The following is an 18,931-nucleotide window of genomic DNA, read 5'->3' on the forward strand; positions in this document are numbered from 1 at the left end:
CCTACTTTGTTTGGACCAGCAGGAGATTTGGGTACACAACCTGTAAGTATTCATTGTTGTTTGTGTATTTATGATGTTTAAAACAAACAAGGTATCTACCACGACTGTTTAAATGGGTAAACGTTTTTCGGACTGCTAAGTTGGGATCGCGGAGAAATGCTCTCCGCAGACCCATTCTCACAGCGTTATAAACCTTTTTCTTACTCAATATCAAGCCACACTTATTGTTCTCATTCATAACACTCCGTTCGATGTCTCACTATGGGATGCGCCTCAACGTGTATGCTAACAGAAGCATCAATCTCATTACGCCAATCCTGATTGGCTGGTGATCTTGACGTCTACGTCAGGGAATCCACCCACCCTATAAGTAGCTTGCGCTACGACGCAGCGTCATTCAAACACCTCTTCTCGCTTCAGAGCACATCTCGAATTATCAGTAGCCGGGCTAGTTTAACTGTCCACAGACTGAACCCAAGCTAACATTCGGTCGACGGGCGCTTGCCGGTTACTTTTTGCTTTGCGGAAGATTGACACACCAGTTAATATTGAAATCTGCCCCGCCGTTTTTTCTTTCGGAATAACGGTAGGGTTTAGATTTTTTTCTTCAAACAGTAACATACCTGTTACTAGTTTATCCCTCGGTGCCAACACCACGGCAAGCGAGGACGGATTCTTCTCTCCCTCACACCAGGGGAGTCGGAGGCTCGGAGGCTCAGCTCTGCGGCTGCGGGTTTAAGATCTCGGGCACGGACCCACACCAGGTCTGCTCGTCCTGCCTTGGGCTGAAACACGCCCAGGAAGCTATCGATAACCCCGGTTCGTGCGGGCATTGTGCCCACTTCACCATTAAGAGCCTCCGCCGACGGCTAGCGAGCCAAGCTAGCCTGTCGGGACAGGACCCCCTCATGTCCGTTGATTTGCCGGCCGGCAATCGGGACATGGTGGCGACCGCCGCGGAGATTGAACCCTGCGCTGTGTCAGGCTGGGGCTCAACAACGGCGGTAGCCGCGGAATCGGATTCCCGTGCCGTGTCAGCCTGGGGCCCGGTGGCGGCAAGGGCCGCGAGAGCGGAGCCCCGCGCTGTGTCAAGCTTGGGCTCCCAACTGGACTCCCCCGGGCGAAAGCACACCAGCTTCGCCCTGCCTCAGTATGGACTTGCAGGCCGTGTGCCAACGCGCTGCGTCCAGGCTGGACATCCCCTGGCCTGAAGTGGCCAAGGAAACCTCCAGATCTCGCTATGAGGGGAATACCTTGCCCCAAGCAGCGAGGATGAAGAGGCAGCTTCTCCCAGTCTTTCCAGAGATGCTGGACGAGGTGTCGGTCTCGTGGAGAGACCGCCCTTTCAGCAACAAGGCTCCAATCCAGGGTGCCTCCTCTTTGGACTGTGATGGCATGGAGAAACTCGGCCTGCTCCGCATGCCACCCATGGAGCCGCTGGTGGCAGCCCACCTCCAACCGCGGTTGGCTTCGGCACCGAGCAGGAACCCCACGCTACCGGCAAAGGCAGACCGCTTCCAGTCAGCAATGATCGAACGAGCCTATAGAGCCGCAGCTTTGTCCGTACAGGGCGCTCAACGTCTCCTCGCTACTGACCGCCTTCCAGGCGGAGCTCTGCGAGGACATGACGGTCAAACCTGAGCCTGCCGTGTGGGACGAAATCGCAGCGATCACGGACATTTGCCTCCGTGTGCAGCGCTGTGCAGTCCAAGCCACGGGCAAAGCACTGGGAATTACGGTGGTACAGCAGAGAGCCAGGTGGCTTAACCTGACAAACCTTCCAGAACGGGAAAAAGAGGACGTCTTGGACATGCCTATTGTTCCTGAGGGCATATTTGGCTCCGCTCTAGCTTCGATGCAGCAGCGGTGTGAATCCAAAAAGAAGGAGGATGAGGCTCTCCAGCTTTGTCTTCCCCGAAGGGTCCAGCCGCCGCCTTCAACGGCCCCGCGGCAGTCCTTCGCTCAGGCTGCCTCACGTCCTGCCCGTTTCAAGGTCCCGAAACAGCAGAGGTCACAGCTCGCCCCGGGTCTCCAGCCCAGACACGAGGCGAGGACGAGCTGGCCAAGAAAGTCTCCGGTTCCGGCAGCTGCCGCTCAGGCACAGCCGGTCCAGACTTTCAGCCACCAGGCGAGGAAGAAGAAGCGGGCGGCCTGACAGCCTCCTCTCCTCTCCTCGATAAAAGAGCTGGAAGTTCCCTGTTCTCCAGCTCCAGGACACATTCCAGTGTTAGATGCTCATGTGTTTCCGGGGTGCAACCATGTCCCCATCTTCCCGCCGCCTCGAGTGATGTCAGAACGTCATCCTTAAGTTCGCGCCATGAGGAAAATGGACTTAACATCAAAGACAGCAAGTTCCGCTGCCTGTTTAAGTCACACAAACACATGTCATCACTATTGTTGTTTAATAAATAATTTTCCACTGTCGTTTCCAGGCTTAAAGCCAAGGGCGCAGTCAATAAAAATGAAAAGAAAAACAATAAAAACAATTAACAGTCTGACGTCCTCCCGCCTTCTGAGAGCGGCCCTCAGGGCTTGCCTCTCTCAGAAGGCGGACGATGGACGGAGCTGTGAAGGCATCACCGCCACGCGCATGCGCAGTGTCGACCGGGGTTGTCAACCTGGGGTACCATCGTGTTCAGACACTAGAGGGCCCCATAACACAACAAATAAAGACACAGAGGGCAGACGACAGGGATGTGACATCTCCCTTGCTTTAAGGAGCGAAAAGTGCAGGATGCTCACAGATTCTGCTTGGGTTTTCAAGACAATAGCACAGGGTTACAGACTCCAATTCGTTGTCACCCCCCCTCACTTTTCGGGCATTCTGCATTTGCAAGCCCGGGGAGAGTCGGCCCATATTCTGGAGCAAGAGATTCTCTCGCTACTAGAAAAAAAGGCTATATCTATAGTACCCTCCGAACAGAGTCAGAGCGGCTTTTATTCCAAGTATTTCCTCGTTCCCAAACGGGGAGGGAACGGAATTCGCCCTATCCTAGATTTAAGGGCTCTGAACAAATATCTCAAAAGATACAAATTCAGTATGCTCACTCACACATCTCTGTTGCTTCTCGTGCGCCAGAACGACTGGTTCACATCAGTCGACCTGAAAGACGCGTATTTCCACATCCCAGTACATTATCCACACAGGAAATATCTGAGGTTCGCCTTTCAGGGTGTCTGTTACGAGTACAGAGTGCTTCCCTTCGGTCTGTCTCTCAGCCCACGAGTGTTTGTACGGTGTACGGAAGCCGCGATAGCCCCGTTAAGACATAACGGATATTCGCCTGGCAACTTATCTGGACGACTGGCTGCTTCTCGCACAGTCGGAGCAAGAGGCTATTACGCAGACGAATGTCCTCGTAAAACACCTGCTCGACCTGGGTTTTGTAATAAACACAGAAAAGAGTATGTTGTCCCCAGCCCAGACTGTACTCTTCCTGGGCCTACGCCTGAATTTGGTGCCCTTTACAGCCCGCCTGTCAGCAGAGAGAGTGAAAGCCCTCAGGGCTTGCCTCGCTCATTTCCAGCCACGCAAATATGTTATCTTCAGAACATGTCTGCGGTTACTGGGGCTCATGGCGTCAGCCATCCTGATGGTACGACTGGGACGCTTACACATGAGGGAGTTCCAGCGCTGGGTAGCTGCCCTCAGACTGGACCCCGCGCGTCATGGCGCGCGGAGAGTGATGGTCACTATGAAATGCGTAATGGCACCGCGCCACTGGCTGCACCCGACTTTTCTAGTACGGGGTGTGCCTATGGGTGCTGTCCTATCGCGGAAGGTGGTCACCACAGACGCATGTCTGACGGGCTGGGGGGGTATATACGAAGGTCGACCTGTGAGGGGTCTCTGGAGCAGAGACCTCCAACGGTCACACATAAATTATCTGGAGCTTTTAGCGGTGTTCCTCACCCTGAAACGCTTTCTGCCTTTTCTCAGAAGACATCATGTCCTCGTGAGGACAGACAACACGACCACAATATCGTATATAAACCGCCAAGGGGGTTTGCGTTCTCTCCAGTTACACACGCTGGCACGCAAACTGATCTTATGGAGCTGCGGACGTCTCCTCTCTCTGAGAGCGACGCACGTACCAGGTGCACCTCTGGACGGCAGATCTGCTGTCCAGAGGTGCACCACTATATGCAGACTGGACTCTACATCCAATAATTGTGAGTCAGCTGTGGGTGCGTTACGGCCGGGCCGCGGTGGATCTGTTCGCATCAAAAGAAAATGCTCAATGTCAGCTGTTCTTTTCAATGCGCAATTTACACGCAACGTGCACGTTTGGCCCCCGGTCCTCCTGTACGCGTTCCCACCCCTGGCTCTGATACCCACAACTCTGGCCAGAGTGAGAGAACAACGCCACACACTGATCCTAATAGCTCCACACTGGCCTGCAATGTACTGGCTGGCGGAGATATATCAGCTGCTGTGCGGGCAGCCGTGGTAGCTCCCGCTACGCAGGGACATACTGTCTCAGGCGGGGGGGACGATTTTTCACCCACACCCAGAGCTCTTGGCACTATGGGCCTGGCCCGTGAGTGGTACAATCTGAATACAGTGGGACTCCCTCAAAAGGTGATAAACACTATTCAGAGTGCAAGAGCTTCCTCCACCAGGTCTCTCTATGACTGTAAGTGGAGAGTGTTTGAGGAGTGGTGCCTTCAAAAAGGACACATCTCTTTTCAATGTCCTGTCGGGGTGATTCTATCATTTCTACAGGACCTAATTGATAAACACAGAGCTTTCTCTACGATCAAAGTGTACCTGGCTGCTATTGCTGCATGCCATGTGGGCTTTGAGGGAAAGACGGCTAGCCAACAACCGTTGGTCTGCCGTTTTATGAAAGGGGCTCGCAGGCTCCTCCCTGTTTCCAGGTCACTGGTGCCCTTGTGGGACTTGGCAGTGGTTTTGGATGGACTCACTCGACCTCCATTTGAATCCCTGGAAGAAGCTGACATGAAACACCTGTGACTGAAGACAGTGTTGTTACTGGCTCTGGCATCTGCCAAGCGAGTCAGTGACATTCATGCGCTCTCTGTACATCCTTCATGCACTCAGTTTGCCCCGGGGCAAACAAGAGTGTTGCTGAAGCCCAACCCTGCCTTTATACCTAAGGTGATTGGCTCATGTACCCCCATTGACATTGAGGCATTTCCTCCGCCACTGTGTTCCTCTGAGGAACAGCGGCCGAATTTGCTGTGTCCAGTTTGTGCTTTACGCACCTATATGGACAGGTCAAAAGAGTTTCGATGCAATGACCAACTCTTTGTATCCTGGGCTAACCCTCAGAAGGGCAAGCCCGTTACCAGGCAACGGCTCACCCACTGGATTGTGGAAGCGATTGCTCTGGCTTATACGAGTCAGGGTTTGCAGGCACCAACGGGCCTGTGTGCTCATTCTACTCGTGGACTGGCTACATCCTGGGCTTTGTTAAGGGGGTTTCCATCCAAGACATTTGTGCAGCAGCGAGCTGGTCCTTACCGCTCACTTTTGTCCGCTTTTACAGGCTAGATTTCTCTGCTCCAAGTGTGACCCGCGCAGTGCTGGGCCCCGTGTTGAGACAGGGTTCTACCTGTTAAGTTCTGGTTGTTTTGGTGATTATCGAGATAAGCATGTCTAGCAATATGGGAGTTTCAATATCCCATAGTAAGACATCGAACGGAGTGTTATGAATGAGAACTATAGGTTACTTACGTAACCCCAGTTCTCAGAGTAACATGAAGTGAGATGTCTCACCAGACGGCCCTTCTTGCTAAGGCGAAGCGAGAAGAGGTGCTTATTTTCAATGACGCTGCGTCGTAGCGCAAGCTACTTATAGGGTGGGTGGATTCCCTGAGGTAGACGTCAAGATCACCAGCCAATCAGGATTGGCGTAATGAGATTGATGCTTCTGTTTGCATACGCGTTGAGGCGCATCCCATAGTGAGACATCTCACTTCATGTTACTCTGAGAACTGGGGTTACGTAAGTAACCTATAGTTTTTACTTCAGCTGTGAGTGTTTGTGTGTGCTCGGGATGAGTTTAGCTTGTTCTTGCTGTATTTGTTTCGCCGACACGGAAGCCCTGTCTGCTCCTCACAGCAGCTCCTCACGAGCAGCTGCACGTCGCTTGACCAATCAGAGCGCACTGGGCTCACAGGGGGGGGGGGGGAGGCGAGCTCCAACAAGCCGTTTAGGACAGAGAGTGAATACACATACTTTACAGAGATGCTGTATGAGAAACCAATGTGAGTTAGGAAAATTGCACAGTATAAATCTATTTTAGTATGCCTCAACAATGGAATTATTATCAGTAGAAATGGCCATGACATGGGACCTTAAAATGTTGAATGAATCTAAAATGTAGTTTTACAGCATTATTCTGAGCCAGCAGGGCAGCTTGAGCATTCTGATGATGTGCCTAGCTTTAGGAGAGAACTGTTAATGCTTACATCGAGTGAACCGTCTAAAGTCTGGGTAATAATAGGTCACTTATTTTGCTCCAGGGGAAGCTTGGATCTGTGCCTCTCGCTCCTGGGAGAAACGACCGGTTTGATATTTCTGATTGTGTGTGTACGCTTACCTTTGCCTTGGGCCAAGTTGCGGTTGAAGCCCAGCGGACTGACAAACTCAAAGAGGAAGACGGCGATGGCTGTTACAAGAAGCAGCATCACAAACATCATCACCCAAACAGATGCACTGAAGGGCTCTGAGAGGGGGAGAGACAGAGAGAGGGTGGGGGGGGAGAGAGAATTAAAGTTGAATCAAGTTCATGATGCACTGTAGTGCAGATGCATAAGAAAGGGGGGGACGGAGAGAAAGAGGTGACAAACTTGGAAAAACAAAAGACACTCAAAAAAAGAGAACAGGCACAAGTGGGAGAAAGGCGAGGAAAAGATAATAGGAAAGACACAGAGAAGGGAGAAAGGGAGGAAGGGAGACAGACGGAGTGAGGGAGGGCGGATGGGAGGAGAGGGAGAGTTAGTCACAGAGAGTTTGACGGAGCACATTTCCATATTTCTCATTATTCCCTTGGATGAGAGAGGGAGAGGCCTGGGGCGGGGGAGATTGTAGAGGAAGGGGAGAGAGAGAGAGAGGATGAGAGAGGGTGAGAGAGAAGAGTCAAACTCTGAGTGATCTGATGTGCCCTGCTGCGGGCATGTGCACGTGATCTCTGTGTGATTTGGGGATGTGTGTGTGAGAGTGTGAGTCTGAATGTGTTTGGTGAAGAGCAGGGCAGGAGTTCAGAGAGCGGGGTGAGTGCCAGAGACGCTGAACCCAGACAAAATGTGTGTGTGTGCGGTGTGTTTATGGTGTGTGTGTGTGTGTGTGTGTGTGTGTGTATGACTGTATGTCTAAGTATGTGACTGCCAGGGTTAGCCAACCCTGAGAGATTGTGCACTGAGGTGCCTCAAATATGAGCGCGAGAGATACTGAACCGTCACTGATACCCTGGCCGCGGCTCAACACACACTCACACACACATGCATACAATGTGCTTTCATATAAATACACTCACAAAGCATTCACCCCTTAATATACATACGGCCAGAGCACATCCATTCTCCACACACCCCTGATTCAATACACAACAAAGACCTAATATAATCGTGCAGCATAACACACATTTTGTCTGCCTCCCCTCCCTTACACACACACACATGCATGCTAACACATGGCTTGATACACATGGACCAACACACGCATGGTCTAATACATCCCCTCGCTCCTCGTCTCGCTCCAATGACAATACAAGACATTAGGCCAGCACAGAAGAGTGCTCCAGTTTCTAGTCATCTGAACAACTGGAGGAGGAGAGAGGATGGGAGGAGGAGAGGATAGTATCAAGAATGCTTTGTCTGAAGCTGACTTTTCAAAAAACATCTGGCACACTGCTTCCTGCACTCTGCTAGACATATTAATGTGCCCAGGGTGTTGAGGCCCAGATAAAGTCAGAGTACAAGTGGAATTTGGCCAGCATACTGTATACTGTCTGAATAAAATGTTCAATTTAATGTGCAGGATTTTGGCAACAAGCAACCCTTCCTCTGTTTTTCTGCTTCCAGTTGTCTGCCCACTTGCGGACAAGCGGAGGAAAAAATGAAGAAGAAAGAATGTGTAGTTAAGGAGGACAAAAATAAAAGATTTACCGAGGAAGGCCGAAGGAGAGACGGTCCCGTTGCTACGTGACACCATGACGCTGATGCCAGTCTCCACAAATGGCACGGAGAAGTCAATAGCCACTGACCTCTCCTCATTGATAGTCAACGAACCGACCGCCATTATCGCCTTCTTGTACACCACCTGGTAGACAGAAGATAGAAAGGTAGCATTCTCACTGACAGAACAATAAATACAGTGAGCTCCGTGAACATTTGGACATCATTCGTCTCAGATAGGGTCCTCTGTTTTTATTTTGGGACGTGAAATATTACAGTGACTGAGGGTATAAGCTCAGGATGTCAGCTTCAGTTGGAGGGCATTTTTGGCTGTCTTTTCTCGTTGTGCTACCATTTCCTGGTGTCTGGATGTTTTGTGACAGATGGAGGTTCTGCACATAAAGAAGTCATCTCTACGATGCAGTAACATGTTATGTTTCTTCTTCAGATTTAATTGTCTAAGGGCTCATAGCCGTCTTCTCCTGAAGACATTACAACTATGGATCAAACTCGGAGTTTCCATTATCGGACATGTTATGCGTTTAATCTCGACCTTTGGCGATTTTACTTTTTTACTTTAATTTTAAAAACCTTGCATTTCATCTGTGATTGAATAAATCATTTTTTAGAAAATATAAATGATAACGATCAACTGAGCCTCAAGGTATCTGGCTCCTCGAAGAGCTTTATCATCTGCACACTTAAATATTTGATGGTATGGATTTTAAAGACCCAAAGGGAAGCGGCACTGGAAATATAAATGACATGAATAATGCATAATACAGTGGGATTTAATGATAACAATTTAACATTTTTGGGTGATTCACAAGTGGTTGTATTCAAAATCAAAACCATTTTCTACTCCTATAGCAGAAACACATGATCAGAAAGCATAGGAAAACATTATATTTGATATGTTTGTATCATCTATTAATGATCTATGAATCATTTTAAAAGTGATGCATTCAGTTCTGTTTGTTAAGATGTGTTGGTGCAACCATGATTATAACAGGTTAATAGCAGTACTCCATATTCTTTAGTCAACAAATCCCATTGAAAGACCCAAACAAGCAATGAATCTTTTACAAATATCATTTCTGTATCTTAAGCCTGATACAGTTTCTTGTTATCAACAACCCACTACTTCCCAAGAAGGAATACATACATTTTAATCTATATGTAAAACACAGAGTAGGAGGTTTAATGGTATTTGTTGACATACAATAAATGATATATAGAAAAACCTTTAGAGACACCTTCAATCATTATACTTAATAATTATTCCATGACGAGTCCGACTGAAGGAAGGACTAATCCTGACAAGACAAATACGGCTTGAGTTCTGTTGCACCATTAAATATTTTAAATCTAATTTGAGGACCCATATTTCTTCACTTCCTTTTTGTTCAATCTGCCCGTGGCTTTTATTGAGTTCCCTCTTTACTTATTTCTAACTTCCTCTCCTGCTTTTTAATGTTCTTTAAGTCTATTTCTCCCAACTTCCTTTATTATATTTTCCTTATTGTTTTTTTGTATTACATGATGTATTTATTGTATCTATTATGCACTTTAAAGCCTTATGTATACCTGCTTTAAGGTAGATCCTAAACCATGTGCCTCAACCTGAAGGCACATGTCAATGCCATTTTCACATTTGCCTATTACATATATTAAGCTACTACAGCAGCGCAGTGGGTTAACCTAGCTTAGCATAACAACTGGAAGCTATAGAGGTGATGGTTGGTGGATTTATGTTAAATCTGGACAGATAGAGGCTAGCACGTTCCCTCTGTTTCAAGTCTTTTTGCTAAGCAAGCTGCTGGCTAGATAGGCGTATTTCACAATGATTACATGGAAGGTCAGACCGATATGATTTTATAGTAAAGGACAGACGAGTATTACGCACCTCTCCAACCATGCCGTTCCACTTATTGTTGATCTTCTTGCCGTGTTTCCCATTTAAGACCAGGTAGAGGTCGTAAGTGAACTTGACGTTCCTCGCTATCTTCTTCAGAATGTCAATGCAGAAACCTTTGCAGCACTGCTTAATGTAGGAACCTCCTGATGATGTGCTGTTACTGCAACACACAGAAACAATCAACAATAAGGTCATATTTCTTTTATATTCTAGGACATTTCAGTGTTATATAAGAGAGGAATATGGTGTTACTGTACCCCTGCTTGCTCCACATCTGGTGGTTCCATCAAACTGTAAAACTAGAATTATGACCGTGCTGAGTAAACATAAACACTGCTAAAGGGCACAGAGAGCTTGTATGGAGTTTGTGAGTGTGGGAATGTGTTTCCCCTCTGTGCCTGAAAACAGGGGTACTGAGCAGATGCTGCTGGGCTTTAAATAGAGCTGAACAACCAATCCACATGATAAAAATATCATCTGTCCTGCATAGGGTTGCAATGGGGTGGAAAGCTTCCATGGGAAGTTAAGCTGGGGTATTTTGGAAATATTCGATGCAAAATTAAACAAAAAAACATGACATTTCAACAGATTTTTCTTTTCAATTTTTTTTTTTAAAGTACAACATAACAAGTTTGAATTATTCTATTGAACAATTATTTGTTTAATTGAAGAACGAAAACAGGAATGTTGAGTTAAATGTTACTCATCCCCCCAACCCCACTCATTAAAAAATGAACAAAAATGCACCCCCCATCCAAAATCCCCACAAAGTCACATTCAAAATGTTAAATGAAAAGAGCCCTTCTCCCTCCAAAAAGTCCAATTAAACATGCAAATCTTACACTACACTCTAACTAAGCTACTCTAGACACTACTAATCACACAAGTTTAACCACAGTTCAACAGAATTCACTAAGGAGCCAGTAGCGAGAGGCATCTGTCCACATACAGAGCCCCCAGAATGATGATTGTCCCCAAGCTTTGTAGTAATCTCCAGCAGGTGTGCGCCGGCTGTGCGCTGCGATTGGAGTGCGTTGGGCCCGGCGTGCTCCAATCGCAATCTTCAGGGGCGGACAAGGAGATGGCAGCCAATGACGGGAGGGCAACCGCACAGCTCATTTACATAGAACACACACAGCTGAAAACACTCAGACGACAAGGAAGGCAGCAGCCGTAACAGGCTCAAAGAGCCTTAGGTTTGCCCGAATGCCAACCAGTTTTTCCACTCTCACATTTGTGAGCCTGTTGCGAACCTTTGTCTGGTCTCAATAGCCATGCAGTAAGCAGTGTGCTATGGCATGGATATTCAAGTCTACTTGAATGGCATCTGTTTGTTTTAGTCAAGATTATGCTAAAATGTACTTTCCCCAACTATGTTTAAGTTCCCTAAGAAGAGCCAACCTTCAATTTGGAAAATTCCCAGTTTATTCCCATAAATTCCCGTGGAAAGTTTCCATCTTTGAAAATTCCCGGAATTTTGCAACCCTAGTCCTGCTCCTCGTCTCTCCCCGTCCTTTTCTCTCCTCTTCCTATGTTTTACTGATTATGTCTGTTAGGAAGCGCTTTTCCAAAACTCTTGATCCTACTGTACATTCCCACGGCCGCCTTACAGATAGGACGTACAGAAAGGAAAGAGATGTTTCCAAACACTTTTCTGACAACCCTCCCTGACGACCTCGGAGCTGTGAACTAAACTGAATTGTTGGATCAAATGATACTCATAATCTATTAAACTCTACCAGCATTTAAAAAAAAAGTATTTTCATGAAAAGTTTATTCCTCGCCTGTGTAATCCATCTCTGATGTACTGACTGTAACATGTATGGATTTGAACAGCGACTCTGTGACCTTTTCACTTGCCATTTTAGTCGACTCTGATTCATGAGAAAGTTCATAAAGAACTGAGGGATTCACACACCGAGAACAACTGTCAAAGAACTGAAACATCAAAGGATTAAAATGTGTTTTAACAGCAGTCAACTGTATCTGCAGCACAGCAGAGTGTGCGTGTCTGCATGTGTGTGTGTGTGTGTGAGAGAAAGAGAGCCTAGTTTGTGCACATACATGTGAGTGAGGCTGTGTATGTCCCCCAGGTGTTCTAATGCACACATAATGTATACATTAGCTCTTCCCAGCTGAGCCCTCTCTGTGTCCTTATGTCACTATGTGCACACACACACACACACACACACACACACACACACACACACACACACACACACACACACACACACACACACACACACACACACACACACACACACACACACACACACACACACACACACACACACACACACACACACACACACACGGCAACAACAGCATCCCCAAGACGCACATACGGTGCATCTGTTTGATTCATGTCGTGCTTTTGTAACAACAAGCCCATACAAATAAAATGGAAGCAGTGACTGAGTAAATGTAGCCCTTATGGATGGATGGATGTATGCATGTACGCATATATGTGCGCATGGATGGCTGGACACAGAAAAAAGCAAATGTAACGTGAAAAAGGACCCAGAAGAGACGAGTCATCGGGGCCAGCGAACGCTCAGACTTGTGCGGCCAACGCTCCCGAGGAAGGTTAAGATATCGGGTCACAACAAGTTAAACTTTCCATGCGCTGTGATTCAGTCGTCTAATTGTGTGCGCCTACAGTGTTGCAGTGTCGTGACTGCATGGGTCAGAAACTCAATGGTTGTTGTGTTGCATCTCCTGTCTGTCATCCCAAACCCATTTGACACAAAAAGCTTTTATTATGGTGGATTCTGTTTGATAAAAAAGGTAAATCAATCTTCAAAGAGTGTAATTACGGTAGAATTTCCTGCATTTACCTTGAGGCTAACAAGGTCTCTCTTTCTGTTATATTCTATCTAAATAGCTATCTTGAAAAATGTATCTTTTTCTCTATTGTGTGGCAGAATCGATTGAAGTTTTGACAACAATGCTGTCATTCATGAGAGGGAGAAATGAGAAAAGATGGGTTTTTGATGGACTGTGTTGCGGCTAAATGATTATCAAGCAGCCCGGAGCTGGTGGCAAACAAACCTGCAGCAATTATGATTAACGCTCACAGGATGTACCCTGAACTGGCTGTATACAGATGAGCTCAGATGTGAGCTGAATTGTAGAAAAAGCAGAGAGAAGCAAAGCTCTCGTCATGCATGAGCTCTCATTGAGGTGTCCACATATAGCAGATAATTGGAGTAAAACCCAAGATGTCAAAGAATCCAGAAGATGCACCTTTGAGGACGTTTTACTTCCACTGACTACTTGGGAAATATCCCTGCATTGTTTACACACACGTGAAGGCCTGCAACATATTTCAGCCCCAATGAAAATGCCTTGAAGATTTATTCAAAGAGACATTGTATTGTTTGACATGTTGCTGCTGAAAGAAATATAACTCTTAAGCTTTCTCCTGGACTGACACATCAAATCTTGATATATAGGCAATGTGAAAAAGTCACAATTGAAATGATAAATTACATCTCTAAATGAATCTATCAAGCTTTATGCATACATTGCGGGATGACCAGCGCTCCGAGCACGAGGCTAAATCTTTACTAAGGTGCTTGAAGAATGAATACGTTCAAACTGATTAAAGTCAAACACTGCATTCACCTTTAAATGGTGGACTTCTCTTCGTCTTTCAGGTTTTATATACATTAGTTTCACTGTGATGAGAATTTAAAAGGATATCTCTTCTAAGAAAGGAGGATTTTAGCCATTCAGCCAACTGCTATTGTCCCAGAGGACAAAGTGATATATATGCAGTCAGGTGGTGAGTGGTGAGGTGGGAAAAAAAACTGTATATAATCATAAAAGATAATCACATTTGATGAAGCAGTGCAACAAAGTCTTAGATGAATTTGTGAAACATTTCCTTTCCATTAGCTGATACTGTTATCTCGAGCCAAACAGAAGAAAAACAAATTCCTGCGATCCCGAAGTGATGTTGTTTCATAAAGAAATGCTAAAAAAAGATTTAAAAAGTCTAAGTAAACAAAACGAGGGATGTTTTCCAAACAGCAGATGCAGACGGAGGATATGGGGGAATTGGGATATTCAGGGAAGAAAGGCAGTTGGCATGTAATTGTGTTGTCCCGTCTGGATTTGGAAGGACATTTCATTATTGGGGAGCGGTAGAAAGAAGAGTCAAGGCAGGTGAGACGATGACTTAGCTGCCGCATGGAGGGAGCGCTAAGTGTCCGGTGGTAGCAGAGCGCAGGGAGGCGAGTGCGGAGAGACCAGATCTGGCAGAAAGTCCGTGAGGAGCCTTGAATGCCAGGTCCAGAATTCTGAATTTGATGTGAACATCCACCGGCATCCAGCGGGGAGGGAGGGAGGGGGTCGAACACGTGGGGAGGCGACAAAGGGAACTTAGGGGGGTTGCAGACAGGGCATGCAGCAGCGCACTGGATGGTCTCTAGTGGCTGAACAGAATAGTTTACGAGCCGGGGTTCTGGGAGATGCAGCAGTCCAGATGGCAGATGACAAAAGGTTGGGCTGCGCCCCACATGAAACATATTTTCATTTGCTGTCTCAAGTTACAGCTCAGGCTGAGATTTATGTATTTATAGTTTTTCTCTTTAAGGCACACTGCACATTCACAGGCATTACTGTAAATGTGCCAGAGCTGTTCGTCCCAAGGCTATTTAAATAAAGGCAGAGACAGTCTCAGTCTCATGGGAGCGATTGGGTATGACACATGTTATCTTTAATATATCTGCAGCTGCAATGTTAGAGAGTTACAGCAGACGGTGCAAGAAATAAAAAGGATTGTGTCCGCTCAGGTGCTCTTTGGGTCTGCTAGGCCTGACGAAACATTATGGGTTCACGCGAATAGGTGACGGATGATTGTTGGAGAGGAGAGGAGGTCCATGGGGAGGAGCTAAAGCCACCTGAACACAAACATGGTCTGATGAACCATGACTGGGTCACCAGGGCAAGGGTGTTTGATGACCAGAAACACCTGATGACCCCTGCTAACATCACTGGTGATGTGTGAAAGATGTACAGTATTTTATCAATGGCCACACTAGAAAAGGTGACGGCAGAAAAACAATAACTTTTCTTCAATGAAAAGCATTTGTTTATGGTCTTTTTTAAGAAAAACTTTATATTTTCATTATTGTCTAATGAATCTACTGAACATTTGCTCCATTAACTGATTTAATGTTTGGTTGATAGAAATACATTCTGACATTTCTAAAATCCAAATATATTTCTGCTTTTACAATATAGTATATCTTCATGGCTGAGAAACTGAAACAAGGAAATAATGATGTTGATGTTGATGCTTTTAAAGTGACGCAATAATCGAAATAGATGGTTTATAAGTTCATCACAAGCTTTACACTTTTTACACTATTCAGGTTGTTAACAATGGGACATTTTTGGATCTAAAATGAAAAGTCAACACAATTTGAGTTGAAAAGTCACATCTACAAATGTGGCCTATGCTCTGCCAGTCTCATGTAATCCATTTCATATTCCATGTCTGAATATGACGTTTTGGAAACAAATTTGTTTCATGCACGAAAATTGCCATCTAAAAAATGTCAACAAGAGAAATTTAAATCACAGAAATTCATATGAATTGTTTTCATGTTCCACCATATTAAAATGTCGTCATGAAGTATTCAGTTATGGTTACACTTCAAAGTTAAGTTTGTTTTTTTGTCCTACATTATTTACCATGTGGACAGGTGCTTCCGCACCGTCCACATGGTAAATAATGTAGGACAAAATAAAGAATAAAACAACAATATGTACAAAAGAGAAATAGATTAAGCAGTATTACTGAATTATGAATAATTAGTAACTGTAACATTGAGCAACACCATCCGTAAATCAAAAGCAACACATGCATCACACTGAATTAATAGAGCAATGAAACAAAGAGCAGAATGGGCAACACATGCAATTAGTTTGGTAGCAGAAACAAAACTCAAGTGCACCGACAGATTGGCATTAGCGAGCTGACAGCAACAGAGAGCAATGCATTATTAATGTTGACAGAACTGATTATCCCTGATCCAAATGAGAGCTACTTTGCCGGTAAGTGTTAGACTCTCTGACAGAAGTTGGATTAGAGTTTTACTCCTGAACAACACTGTCAAAGAACTAAAACAGTGAGGAGAAAAGAGGAAAACCACTGATGTACATCTTGGCTGCAAGAGCTGAGTGGTTATGTATAAATCTAAAATTAACTGCATAGATTTTGATGTGAATACAATACATGCAGCTTTTCCCCTTTTAAAAAATACACTTGGGGCTACAAAAGACCTATTTGTCTTAAAGTGGCACATACATAAAGTGACGGCCAAGTTGTAACATGCTCCATCGAGTTTGTGATCTTAATAATAAGGAGAAACGCTTCAAGCAAAAAGTGTTTTTCATTCACTGGTCAATTTTTAGTTTGGGCTATTTTGTTCCATTAACATGAGTTCTTTCAGAATAGAGGAAGAACATATCCTAAATACAGATTTTGGAGTTTATGTAACTACACTTTGTCGGTTGGTATATGTTAACCAGAAGTTACCATAAAAGAATGCCTACGTTTCATAAAACGTTAAATACAAAAAGTAATTGTTTAAAGAGGCCCTATTATGCTTTTGGGGTGTTCCCTTTCCTGTAGTCTGTTATATAGGTTTTTGTGCAATCGAAATGGTCTTCAAAGGCTAAAATCCCTCCACAGGGAGTTTCTCCCATTCTGAACTGCAACGGCCTCGTAGTGACGCAGAGAGAGAGCAAATCGTGAAGACACTAAATCACTAAGTGTAGAAAAGGGCCTTTTAGAGAGGTGGGCTCAAAAAGGAAGGTGCTAAAGCGGGGCGTTTCAGACAAAAGGTGATAACAGGTATATTCAGACAGACAGCATGAGAAAAATCATGTGTTATTTAAACAGTGAAGCATGTTCAACATGTTCTGATAGATGCCGTACCTGAAATTGAGCATTATGGGACTCCTTTAAGTTGTGTTTCAACACCACAATGTGAATATATTACCTCAATATGCATATACAGCTGCATACCTTTGGATTTCAGTGTCGAGGACAAACAGGTGATGAGTCAGTATTATATAAAGTAAAAATGAGTGGGACAAGTATAAATCCTTGTAGATCATAAGTGGACAAGCAAAGGGCATATGAATGACGAGTATGTTCTCAGACAAATTGAGATCGGTAACAAAGGTGTGATACTGTATATTCTTTCTACCTCGAAAACAGGAGTAGTTACATTGTTAGATAATTGCTACCCCTGTTCAGAATGGTATCACACCATTAAATAGCCATCTTTAGATGTCCTGTAACCCCCTGTGCATGTCTGAATATATGAGATGTTTTTTTCCATATATATTGTTCCAACAAATTGGTTATCACTGCCGTTGCCATGCATTAGACGGGGCAAATATGGGCAAACCGCACCTACCCCCAAAATGATTAAGTAAAACACCTGCGTGATTAACGTTGTGGGTTGAAACAAAACAAGTTGTTTAGGTTAAGGCAACAATGCTACATGTTTTTGTAGCAATAGATCATGTTTTGGGTTGAAATAAGTAGGGTTGATACATAACTAAAATAGGTTTTAAAATAAACTAAAAAGGAAAAATTATCTTGAAAAAAATCACAATATTAAGTTTTGGATTCATACGGGACATGAAGTAGTCTCCTTGGTAAAAGTGTTTACTGACCCTTTCATGCACCCCAACTAGGACCTCCTCCCAACATTTAGATTTGTATACTATATGACCTGACTACTTTTATTATTAGGTTGTCTTGTATTGATATCAGTGATCAACCATGTGAAGATATGATAAAGGCTTTCTGAACCTTCTAGTAGGTTCAGCAGGCCTCTCAACCCATAACTATGAAAACCCCTGACAACACACATCCATTACATTTAGCTGACGCTTTTATCCAAAGCGACTTACAATAAGTACATTCAACCAGGAAGATACAACCTTGAAGAAAACAGAATCATATAAGTACATCAGGTTTCATAGAGCCAAACATTTCAAGTGCTACTCAACTGGCTATAGATCCAATCAGCTGATCACTTAAGGGAATGTCAGCCTTTTGCTAGTATCGTTGTGTGGCTCTTAAATGTGTAGGTGTTGTGTGTTTGTTGGTGTTGAGTGTGTGTCTATTTACTCTTTGACATGCTTTCGGCAGGGCACAGAGTTTCTCATGCAGGTGCCGGTGAGAATGTCTACGTTGTCGACGATGACGAAAGGTTTCTCCTCCAGTGTGACGATGGAGAGATGGTTTTCATCTGCATCCTCGTCCCCGTGGGAGTTATACCTCGGCCACACTGGGAACATCAGCGACAGCGTCCCGTTCTCCCAGCGGCCCATCTGTGTGTGCGGAAACACAAACACAAACAAAATCAGGGATCGCTATCTTAATTGAAGTGTTTTGACTGTTTAATTTCCGTGCTCTCATGCGTAACCACTGTGTTCATTTGTTACCTTCTCCCACTTCCTCTCACTATTCAGGACGATGACAACCAATTTGGGGTTGGCCTGGTAACCATCTGGAGTAAAGGATAAGTCACGGTCTTCATTCCACACATGCATCATGTGTCTGAAAACAAATGGAGAAAAACAGGGAGGAAGCTGTTATTTGCTTTTGTTTTGCATCAGTTTGAGTGCACAAGAGCAGATACATTTTAAATAACGAGTTAAGCACTCTATAATCACCGCAAGAGTATCCTCTTAAAATCAATGTTGTCTTCACCCACTGCGTGTGCATGCATGCCTGAGTGTGTGTGAGCATCCCTTTATGTGTAGGAGGGGGAAGAGTCAGAGGCCAGTGCCACATATCTCTCCCATCAACATTCTGCATTGATTTCTCCACAG

General features: G+C 45.1%; 1 protein-coding gene across 3 annotated transcripts in view; it reads right to left on the minus strand.

Annotated features, from left to right (window-relative positions):
* The window catches only part of grin2ab (glutamate receptor, ionotropic, N-methyl D-aspartate 2A, b), a 102,472-nt gene that overhangs the window by 13,673 nt on the left and 69,868 nt on the right, over nt 1-18,931 (minus strand). For all 3 annotated transcript variants that reach the window (XM_079645650.1, XM_079645651.1, XM_079645652.1), the window contains 5 exons: nt 18,542-18,656; nt 18,225-18,427; nt 10,052-10,223; nt 8,137-8,290; nt 6,570-6,695 (listed from right to left, as the gene is read on the minus strand). In XM_079645650.1, coding sequence (XP_079501776.1) covers nt 6,570-6,695; nt 8,137-8,290; nt 10,052-10,223; nt 18,225-18,427; nt 18,542-18,656 — 770 coding nt within the window. The remainder of the gene's footprint in view (nt 1-6,569; nt 6,696-8,136; nt 8,291-10,051; nt 10,224-18,224; nt 18,428-18,541; nt 18,657-18,931) is intronic.

The sequence above is a fragment of the Notothenia rossii genome, assembly GCF_949606895.1.
Source record: "Notothenia rossii genome assembly, chromosome: 1".
Classification (NCBI taxonomy): domain Eukaryota; kingdom Metazoa; phylum Chordata; class Actinopteri; order Perciformes; family Nototheniidae; genus Notothenia; species Notothenia rossii.